At 50.3% G+C, this 11235-nt stretch overlaps 1 gene segment (V, D, J or C); it reads right to left on the reverse strand.

Moving 5' to 3' along the window:
- Positions 1–9967: 9967 nt before the first annotated feature.
- Positions 9968–10833, reverse strand: LOC114897997. The segment is given in 2 exon segments: positions 9968–10395; positions 10788–10833. Coding segments are annotated over 2 exon segments (355 nt in total).
- Positions 10834–11235: the final 402 nt, after the last annotated feature.

Consider the following 11235-nt stretch of genomic DNA (forward strand, 5'->3'; position numbering starts at 1 on the left):
TTAAATAAAGCAAATATCCAGCCTTTTATTAAGTTAATTATCTAAGGAAACATCCTCAACTTGATAAAGAGTACCTCCCAAAACTTATAGCAACCCTCACATTTAAAGGTAAAACCATCTTAAAGGTCAGGGTTCCCACTCTTACTTTTATTATTCATCATATTCTACAGATTCGAGCCAATGCAGTGAGATGAGGTGGGGGAAGAGTGTGTTAGGAAAAATGAGCTAAAACTGTTCTGTGCAGATGATGGTCTAGTTTACTTCCACAAACAAACAAAACAAAACCCAAGACAATCAGCTGAAGGACTATTAGAACTAATACAAGAATTAACCAAAATGACTGAACGCAAGGGCAATAGGTAACTATTGAGGAGATGAGATTTGGGAAACACTGACAACCTCAATAAAAATTCTATTAAAAGTCCTAGGAATAAACTTAATACAAAATGTGCAAGATTTGCATGGATAAAATATAACACAACTTGACTAATGGACACAACAGCAAAGACATCAATTCCCCTCAAATGAATCCATATACTTCATGAAATTACAAGCACAACATCAAAGGAATAATTTTTGAAAATTAGTGAACCGATTCTGAAGTCCAACAGTAAGAATAATAATGGAGAAGAGACACAAATATTCTGAATGAGAATAATAACGACGGGGTTGTTCTTTACCAGGTACAGAAACACATTGTAAAGCTACAATAATTAAAACAGGGTGGAAAGGATGTGGGAATTGATCATTAGATCAACAGAACCACAGAGAGGATGTGATAAATCCATAATTCAGTATTGGATAAAAGCTATGTTTGTATTCAACAAATATATGATGATTGGCTCTCCATTTGGAAAATATATAAGGTTATATTCCTACCTACGCAAAAATAAACTCCAGGTGAAGTAAAAACAAACACCAAAACAATGAAAATACCTGAATAAAATAGAAATGAATATGCCTTCCCTATGTTTGCCACAGATCACAGACACTGTAAAGAAAAACCGCCAATCTGACATATAAAAATTAAAAAGGTTTTATGGTGAAAGACCCCACAAACAAAAGGTGTAAAACAGATCAGGGAAAAATATTTACGATGTACATACTTAATAAGGGGTTACTATCCCAAATAGATGGAGAGTTTCTTATAGATCTTTAAGAAAATACAACCAGACGAATGAAAAATAAACCAGGCAAAATTATGACTGGTGAAATTCACAGAAGAAATAAAATCAGTCAATAAAAATATGAAAGAAAAATAAGTTTCACCAACGATCAAATAAACAAACACATTTGTTCTCATTTTTGCTCATCAGACATGCAAAATAAAAAAAGATCCACCCTGTCACATTATCGGCAACAATGGAGAGGGAAAGGCACTGTCATTCACTGTGGTGAGAGTAAGTTGGAACAGACTTTTGGGAGGACCACTGGCATCTCCTATGAAAATTTCAAAGCCTGTTCTCTCTGATCCAGCAATCCCACTGTTAGGCATCTATCCCGTGGAGATACACAGTGCACTTAGTATGGATACACAGCTACACACGTTGGGGGTCTCCATGTAGCATCTCTTGTAATTCACATTTTTAAGTGGAAACAACCTAAATGTTCATTAACAGGAGAATCATTAAAGACATGCTGCTTCATCCAAATTTGGAAGTCTTACAAAGCTGTGTGGAGAACATGGGGGATTCATATGGGCTGATACAGAAAATCTCAACAGACTGTTGAAAAAGCTAGTTGCAGGCTAATATACTTCTGTACTTAATCTTTTTTTAAAACACATAGTACTCTGGTATTAAAAATTATTTTTGAAGATAAAAATGAAATATATCTTCTTGTGAACATTTTCATAACTACAGAAAATTATAAAGTAAAAAATTGAAACTAGATGAAATCACACCTGCCAGAGACACACCACTGACATTTTTCTACATTTTCTGACAAGCTTTTGAAAATGCACACATACTTTAAAAACCCAATTTCAGAAATACAATTTTGGAGGTTTGTGTAAGATTCCTTATGATGGATATTCCATGCTGTATTTTGTCACACCCTTTCTGCTGGATTTCTAGGTTATTTCCAGTTTTCTCCCATCATTAATAATGTTGAGTTTCTTGCTTGTAAACCTTTGGTTACATCTTTGGTTGTTCCCCCCACCCTCTGCTCAGGATGAATTCCTAGAAGTGGAATTACACAATTTAAAGAAATACGCTTTCTTTTATGACTCATTGCATATTGCTAAAAAGGGTGTACATTTTAGTCTTTTATAGACAGTTCGTGACTGTGCCCGTTTCTCCCCATCATGATAATGTCACTTTAAATTCAGTTGCCAATTCCATAGGAGATATTGATACCTGGTCACCATGGACCAGCACCCCCTCCCCATCCCCTTTCCACTGCCCCTTCTCCATCCTCTAATCTGGCCTCACACTGGTCTCCGATCTGGAGCCATTTTTTCAAAACATGAACCTGACTCTGACAGCTCCCCACTTAAATCCTTCAGTGACTCCTCCTGGACCCCAGGATAAAGGATGAGGTGTACAAGACCCCAGCAGTCTGCACCCCGCTCTCCCCGGCTCTGGAGGCTCCCTGCGGGCCTGTGCCACCTCACTCTCCTCCTCGGACCCCCCACCATTCCCTCTGCCTGGAGCGCCCCGTCACGTGTCAGCACCCTGGATCTGTAAGACCAGCTCGGGCATCCCCCCCTCCCGTCTTACTGCTCCTAAAATGACCCATGAGTCTGCCCAATGCCTGGAAATGACCCCGCTTGGTTCAGGCTTGGCCCCAGTTAAACACTCAGGAATTTAGTTGAGGAGTTGGCCTCCTTGGGGGACACCAAGCCAAACCCTTGCTTCCTTCTCTGGACGCCTTGTAAACTGCCCCTTCTCTTGCACCATTTTCTTAAAACACAGGACATGCTGGTGCCTGTTCAGTCCCGGGATTTCCACAGTCCTGGGACCGTGCCCATGTGTTGTGTGAACTTGGGCAGGTTGCCTCACCTTTCTGGACCTCTATCCCTGTCTGTAAGATGGGGATGATGGCAGGACCTGCCTTGTGGGGCTGCTGCCCCTAAAGTGATTAGTGTCTTCTGGGTACGTCCTGCCCCTGCTGCCCTGTTTCTCCCTGCTCAGAGGTCCAGGGCGAGGCAAGTGAGGCACCAGTCTTGGGCACAAAACTTAAGGGGCACCAAAAAAATCCAGTCATTGAGATAAATAATACTTTAATACAATATTAAGAAAAAAATCAATATAAACAAATTCACACTAGACAAAATGTCAACACTTTAAATAAAGCCACTGTCTGCTCAGGTCCCTTCTTTACGGATGATTCTCCCTTCTTGCCCCTCTCTTCTATAGTCATTCACCCCTGCACCCCGTCAAAGGGACTTCCAGTCCCCCTGTACCACAACTCCCTCGGCCTCTTACCTGTCCCACAGTCTCCAGAGGCTGGAGACTTCCCGGGGCTTCCATGTGGGGGGCCACGCTGCCTTCGGGGGCAGCAGGCCATGGGTGCCCATGGCCAGGCCCAGTACTATTAGAGGCCAGGACTGCCTGGGGACAGAGCTCTGACCCCTGGGGTGTTCATGGGCCCACCTGGCCTGACCTGGGCCTCATGTGCCCTCAGGGTCAAAGGCGCCTCGGCCAACCTGCTGGTGTGGGCTCCCTGGAGGGGGATCGGCAGGTGCCCCCAGTTCCCCTCACTGGCAGTGGCAGTCCCAGTGCATCCTGGCCCTCGTGGCCCTGTCCTCTGCCTGGGCCTTTTCTGTCCCTGCCCCCAGCACCTGGCCCCCTTCAGGATCCATGGCTGTTACTCCTGGGGCCTCTCCCAGGGGGGCCTTTGCTAACTGCTCTGCTGTGGTCAGGATCCAGGGCTCAAGGGCTTCACAGCAAAGCCCGCCCACCAGCCCTGCCCCCGGGTCCCTGGGTCGGGCATACCTGCCCTATTCTCCTTCCCTGTTCTGCAACTGCGTCCCTGGGCTGTGGAGCATCTCCCTGGGGCCTGGAGGAGCCGGGGAGGGCAGCCGAGTTCCCGTGGAATAAGAGTCAGTGAGGCCTGAGTGCAGTGGGCTGGGGCTTCTCTTCTGACCAGTCCTCTGGCTTGGTCCCTGCAGCCTTCACTCCGGCCAGTCAAGATCACCCTTCCTTGGTTGGTTTGGTCAAGCCTGGGTAGTGTCCCTGGTCAACTCCTCACTCAGCTTCTCAGCCAGGCAAGGGCCCTGCGGGAGTGATTCTATACCCCTCATTCAAGGAGAAACGTCAAGTCATGAATGTTGACACCAGTCAGACCGAGGTTCCCTCTGGGCCTCAGTTTCCTTATCTGTAAAATAGGGGCAGTTCCTTTGCCGTAGGAAGGCCTTGAGGATCACTGTGATCACGTGTCTGCTTAGGTTGGGGTCCGTTTTGAAGCCCAGGAAGATAACGCATGATACAGTGATGAGAGGGATGCTGTTTATCCAGTGCTGACAACTGGGCCGGCTCCCTGCTGAGCTGAGATTTTGTTTTTTCTCCCCTGTTTGAAGATGAAGAAATTGATGTTCAGGCAGCTTCCGTACTTTCCTGATGCCACACCGTCAAGAGGCCTGGCCCTCACACAGCTCCAGGGCATGCCCCTCCCTCTAGGTCCTGGTGCTGTCAGGCTGCTGGGTATAGGAAGAACTCCAAGTGGCAGGTTGCAAGTTCCCACTTGTCACAGCCAGCACCTACCCTCTGGCTTTCCAGTTGCTCTCTGGCCACAGGAGCCCTAATATCTTTGTCAACTTAAGTCCAGCTCTGCAGCCCTCCCAATCTTCTGTTTCAGCAAATCTGAAAGAGGCCTCCCAGGGATGGACCCCAAAGTGACTTTCCTGGGAGGGCCCTTTCAGAGGTGTCTGGCCCGTGATTTTTTTTTTGCGGTACGCAGGCCCCCCACTGCTGCAGCCTCTCCCGTTGCAGAGCACAGGCTCCGGACGCGCAGGCTCAGCGGCCATGGCTCACGGGCCCAGCCGCTCCGCTGCATGTGGGATCTTCCAGGACCGGGGCACGAACCCGTGTCCCCTGCATCGGCAGGCAGACTCTCAACCACTGCGCCACCAGGGAAGCCCTGGCCCATGTTTTGAGGCCGATGCTCCTTAACTTTCCTGCTACATTTGGTGAAAATCAGCCCAGCCTGTTCCATGGGATGCGTTAACAGGCACACAGCTTGGGACTTCATTTTCTTCATATAGATAAGGGTCCCTGGGAGGCAATGTCCACGGATCTCTGTATTTCTGCACGTCTCACGAGCAAAGGAACGGATTGCCTTTGTTTTGGATCATCTTTTCGAGTATGTTTGTGTAATGAATGACCCTGGAGGGTAGAGATAGCGTCTCCCTCTGGAGCAAAACATGCTTACTGTCCGGCAGAAAAGATTTGAGGTCCCCAGCTTGGATGTGCAGGTGTCTCCTGGCCCCTTTGCATCACCCTGTGGGGCTCAGAGAACCAGTGCAGGATGATGCTGATATGCCGGCTGCCTCTCTTGCTGGGAGTAACATGCTGGCCTTTGTCTCCAACCCAGCATCTTGTGTCCGCCAGCATCTGTGCAACTGCGGCAGGCTCACTTTTTAGCTTGTGGGCAGGAACAAATCCCAGACCCTCCACAGCTCTTGATAATGACGGTTGTGATGGGGGAAGGAGGGAAGGAAGGTGATGATGGTGATCAAAACCTCACAGTTTGACCAAACGCATAAAGCAGCTTTGGAGGAACCCCAGGCTGCCGGGCCGGGTGCTGAGGGCTGGACTATACAACACACACAGACAGATCCCTGTCCTTGGACATGGGCCAGGCATTGAACAGCAACGGGGTGTGTGTGCCCTACCAGCCTTCATGCAGGATATGGGGGAGCCCCTGGGAGGCCCTGATTCAGTCCAGCTTCTCCCCATTGTGGTGCTTGGCCCACTCCAGCCTGGGACCTGGGCCCCTTGCGCCTTGGGGGCTGCGTTGCCCCTGCCCCAGAGTCCAGGCTGAATCTGCTCCCTCCCCACACCCCTGTGTGGGTGTGACACTCACCCACTGCCCGGGGCCCAGAAGCTGTGGTTCCCCCCACCCACTGGGGACAGCCCCAGATTTCGGGGAGAAAAAGGGGCTGTCCCTGAACTCGGTGATTCCAGTTGTGCCCCATCCTCCACCCTGTACCTGCCACGGCCTCTGGGCAGCCGCCACCACAGACCACATCCTCCTGTGGTGGCTGCAATCGGAAATTCTGGTCTGGCTGGATGCTGGGGACCCTCGGGGGATGGGCAGGGCCTTCCCAGCTGGTGCAGCTGCAGCTCTGGCCGCCCAGACTTGTCCCCACCCCCTCCCTGGACCGAGAATGGCCGAGGGCTGGATTCAGGCCGAGCCAGAGAGGTCTGGGTCCAGATGTCCTGCTCAGCAGACCCCCTGCTCAGGGTCCCTGGCTCCTCTGTGCCCCGCCCCCACCCGTCTCCCCTGGAGTGGAGTGGTGTGTCATGTCCAGTCACTTCTGCCCTGCTCCCGTGTCAGGGGCGCCCCCTGCCTCCTGCTGGTCAGCCCCCTGCCCATTCTCCATCCCACAGGCCCCAGACACCTGCCTAGACAGTGGAGTCTTCTCTCCCAGGCCTAGGTCTCCCCAACTCCCCACTCCCCACCATCCCCAAAACTTAAGCGGCTGGTCCTTCTCTTAACATCTTCAGCGTTTTACTCTTGGGGCCTGGAGGGTATGAGGCAGAGGGGGACAAAGTGTCCATCTGGAGATATGACAAAGTTTCTGGAATCAGGATCTGGCTCTGTGGTTCCTGAGCCCCCTCTGAAGGGTGCCCAGGGAACCCTGAAGATCCCAGCTCCTCTGGCGATCCTGGGGGTACAGCCCCCTATCTGCACTGTCCTCCAGCAAATGGGGAGAGAATCCTGCTGCTTCTGGAGACGTCACAGACTCACCGACCTGGTAGCTTCTATGGATGAAGAAACTGAAGCACAGAGAGGGAGAGTTTCTTTCCTAAGACACACAGCTACTTGGTGTAAAGACCGTGTCCTGGGACTTACCAATACCAGCCGGAGACCTGGGAGGACCAGCCTTTTTGGACATGGTGGTGGGACCCAGACTGGAACTGGGGGCTTTGGAAAATTTCCATGCTTTAACCTCTAACTCTCCCAGTCCAGCCACTGGGGATGCAGCCCGAGGGGGAGGGCCCGGTACAGGGCAGCAGAAACCAGCTGTCAAGGGAGGCAACGCCCAGAAAATGTGGCTCGTGGGAGGCGTGAGACCTGAGGGTGGGGGCGGGGGGTTCCCGTGAGGGGGAGGAAGGGGTGCAGGGGCTGGACTCTGTTCTTCATCTTCCTGGAGTCCCGGCTTGTCCTGGGGTGGGGGTGCTTAAGGTGAGTCACACCAGTGCATGGTCAGATCCTCACTTTACTTACTGTTTCAGTGCTTTACTCATATGGATTTTGGGGGGCTTTAATTTCAATTTTTAAAAATATTGCATTAAGTATTATTTATCTTTTTTTTTTTTTTTTAATTTGGCTGTGCCATGGGGCTTATGGGATCTTAGTTCCCCAGCCAGGGAGTGAACCAGTGACCTTGTCAGTGAAAGCATGCAGTCTTAACCACTGGACCTCCAGGGAATTCCCCAAATATTATTTTTCTTGATTACTGAGTTTTGGGCACTTCCTTAAATTTCTCAGACAAGGAGGGTGTCTTACTCATCTCACTCTAGTCTTGGCTGTGTCTGGAACTTGGGAGAAACTAGTTACCTCCAGCTCAAGGAACTGCTTTTTGCAGGGTCTGCCCAACCCTTCCCTGTGCTGGAGTGGGCATGGCCAGTGCCCAGCAGGTCCTGCCCCACCTGACCAGGTGGGTTTATATTTGTAGGGCAGAACCTGTTTTCCAGGTCCTTTCCAAAGGCTTGGACTGACACCTGGGAGGGGTACACTCCCACGGTGAGGAGACCCCACTTTGGCAGGTGGCGGCTTTGTAGCAGCCATTGGTCCTTTAACTGTTCCACCAGCGGCTATCAGCCGGGTGAATCCTCTTGGGACCCTGGGAGGGCGGTCCAGACTTAAACATCCTCACATCCTTGTTCCATTCATAGGAAATGCCTCCGTCCTGATGGCTAACAAGACTAATGTGATTTATATTCGATTCTTACTTCATTCTTACTAAAAGCCAAACCACTAAATACTCTGACATTTATTTCTCACATGGTGTCCAATAGTATCTGTTGCTAATTAAATAACGACAAATAGCCTTGTGACTTACCTTGTTTTTAAAAAGTTATAAATGTAGATAAGTGAACGCAGAAGATCTACACCATTTTAATGTTGATCTCACCAGATACATCTTTTAATTTTCAGTGATTTATGATGTTCCTCAAAATGCCCACTAACATGTTTACTTGTATTGACAAATACAGTGGGAAGGCTTCTAACAGGACTTCGTCCGAATAATACATTTGGCAGTGAGGACTGGCTGTGCAAATTAGATCACTCGGTCAGACTCTTCCATAGATTAAATGATTCAAGTCAGCAGCCTCAGGTTTTGGAGGAAGCATATACTCAAAACACATGATAAGATGCAAGTATTTTTCTCAAAAGATATCATATTGGCAAAGCTGCACTAAGATGATATTTAAATTTTCCCCAATCTTTATATCTTCTTACACAAGGGGCCTCTTAAGTAAAGGAGTAATACATTTAACTAGTAAGTTCTGCCCAAGCCTTCTCGGTGTTTATCCCCGAGAAAATGAATGACAAGTGGCTGGGTGACACCTCTCTGAGGGTGGTTCCCCGAAAAGCTGACTCTGGGATGGAGCCGGCTTGCAGGCTCTCCCAGTATATGAGGCAATGAGCCCTCATCCCTGAGGGGTCTGGAGGTGCATCGAACTGCCTCCCACACGAGTCCTCTTGAAGTCGGGTGGTGTCCGTCCAATCCTTTGCTTTCCACAAAATTACAAGAGTATGAAACGGAGCTGTCAGCTGATAAATCATTTAGAGAAACTATTTTTGACCATCAACCAAGAACGATTTTTGGCATATAACTAGGAAGGAGTTCATATCAGGCAGTGACACTGTATTACAAGACTCCTATTGATGGACCAAAGTTTCTCTGTGTTTCATATAGAAACGCAAGCCAGGACAGCTTTGATGCTGGACTTACTTCATTCTAGAGGTAAATTATATTAATTGATGGATCCACGAATCAACACTAGTTAATAGTTATTTATGAAAATGTCAATGCATTTATGTTGTTTTGATCAAACTCTGCTGCTAATAATTAGGATATAACAATGTGGGAGAAACCTTTTAGCACTTAAAATCACGGGAAATGAAACAAATTCAAAAATTTTAAATGAATGTACATTATTATGACAGAGATGTATGATAGGATAATGAATGAGATTTTCAGGTATGAAAATGTATGAGCAGACCAAATGTAGTAAGGGATGTGGAATGGAAACAAGTCTAAGCAGAAGGAAAGATGGATGTTATAGAAGAATTTTAAGGACAGTGGATATCGAATCATGATGATTTTAGACTCCGATGAATATATGTAAAGGAGTGATGTGAACACTTTGCAATCTTCTGATGACAATTTTCAGATGTCAAATTACAAAGGAACAGGCATCGTGGGGAAGCCCAGTTCTTAGAGGGTTGTGGGCAATGGTGTTGAGGGCCCGCCTCAGGGTGTTGTTGCAGGGAGGCCCTGGGTCTCAGTGCAGGACGATCAGGCACAAGTGACGAGAATGACCTCCGTGAGTCAGGGGCCACCAGCAGCCACCAGGGGCCGGAAGCTTTCCTTCCTGTATCTGGAATCTTCCCCCCACTCCTGAGAGAAGCCAGTGGAGAAGCTGAGCCTGGAGAGGGGACACGGCTGTCCTAGGACACAGCTGGCAAGGGGAACCCTCTGGCTCAAAGGTGCTGACGACAGTCTCCATGACTCAGGACCGAATCCCCACTCGCCATTTCTCAGCAGGATAAACAGAGGTCCTGAGAGCACAGAGGACACCGGAGCCTCAGGCCTGCCCTCCAGCTGCTCCGAGGTGGGTGGAGTGAGCGCCGAGCCAGGCAGGGAGGTTAGGATCTCACTTTCCCATCTGCCTGTGTCACCGTGAGTCACTGCCAGCTGCTCCTACTGCCATCAGCTACTGCACAGTAATAGTCGCCCTTGTCCTCGGCCTGGGCTCCGCTGATGGTCAGGCTGGCTGTGTTCCCTGAGCTGAATCCTGAGAACCGGTAAGGGATGCCAGAGGGCCTCTCGTTATCATGATAGATGACCAGCACTGGGGCCTGGCCCGGCTTCTGCTGGTACCAGTAAGCACTTTTACTTCCAATGTTGTTTCCCCCCACACGTGACCCTGGTCATCTGTCCCAGGGGCACCGACACCGAGGGCGACTGAGTCAGTTCATAGGAGGACACAATGCCTGCAGGAGAGAAAAGGACAGGTGGGCTGGAGGTGAAGAACCCATGTCCAGAGACCCCCACCTGCCCGGCCTGGACTAAGCTCCAAAGATTCTCTGGGCCCCGAGGGTGCCCCCTCCCGTCAGTCTCAGCCCCAGGGGCCCATGGGCCTGGATGGTGGATGGAGCCTCTGAACAAATGAGAACGCCCCTCACTTTCTCTGCCAGGCGCAGCCCCTCGGGGCTCACACACAGCAGTGAGCACAGTGGGGAGATTTCAGCCCCTCCAGCCCCCCATCCTGCAGCAGGGCCAGGAGTCTCCTGTCCCCACGGGCAGCACCCTGCTGAGCTCAGAGTCAGGGCCAGGTCTGTCCCCGAGCCCTGGGCCAGGGGTGGGCGGACCCTGGGGGCAGCACCTGTGCAGTGAGCCAGGAGGCCGAGGAGGAGGGGGGTCCAGGCCATGGTGGAGGCACCCCGAGTCTGCTCCCCGAGGCCTAGGCTGGGCAGGGTGGCTCCCAGGCCTCTCTTATCCCCTTGCTGGAGAGAGAGCTGCTGGGGATGCAAATCAGCCGGAGCCCAGGGGGTCTGCCTGGAGAGCTCTGTGGTTTCAGAGAAGGGCTCAGCCCCCAGGGACACGGAGAGGGAGGGGTGGCCCCTGCAGACCCCGCCTCAGCCTGGGGGATCCTCCTCCACCTGCTGTCCCATAGTCTGGGGGTGACATCTCCACCCCAGTCTGAGTCCTGGCCTCACTCCTGGACGGGCCTGGCCACTGAGAGCTCAGAGGTGGATCTGTATTCTCTGAACTCATTCCATGGGCGACACTAAGAGGCTTAGACTGTACAGGATTCTCCCCCCCATCACAGC

This window comes from Monodon monoceros, unplaced genomic scaffold (genome assembly GCF_005190385.1).
Source record: "Monodon monoceros isolate NGI ecotype Baffin Bay Population unplaced genomic scaffold, NGI_Narwhal_1 Super_Scaffold_1, whole genome shotgun sequence".
Taxonomy (NCBI): domain Eukaryota; kingdom Metazoa; phylum Chordata; class Mammalia; order Artiodactyla; family Monodontidae; genus Monodon; species Monodon monoceros.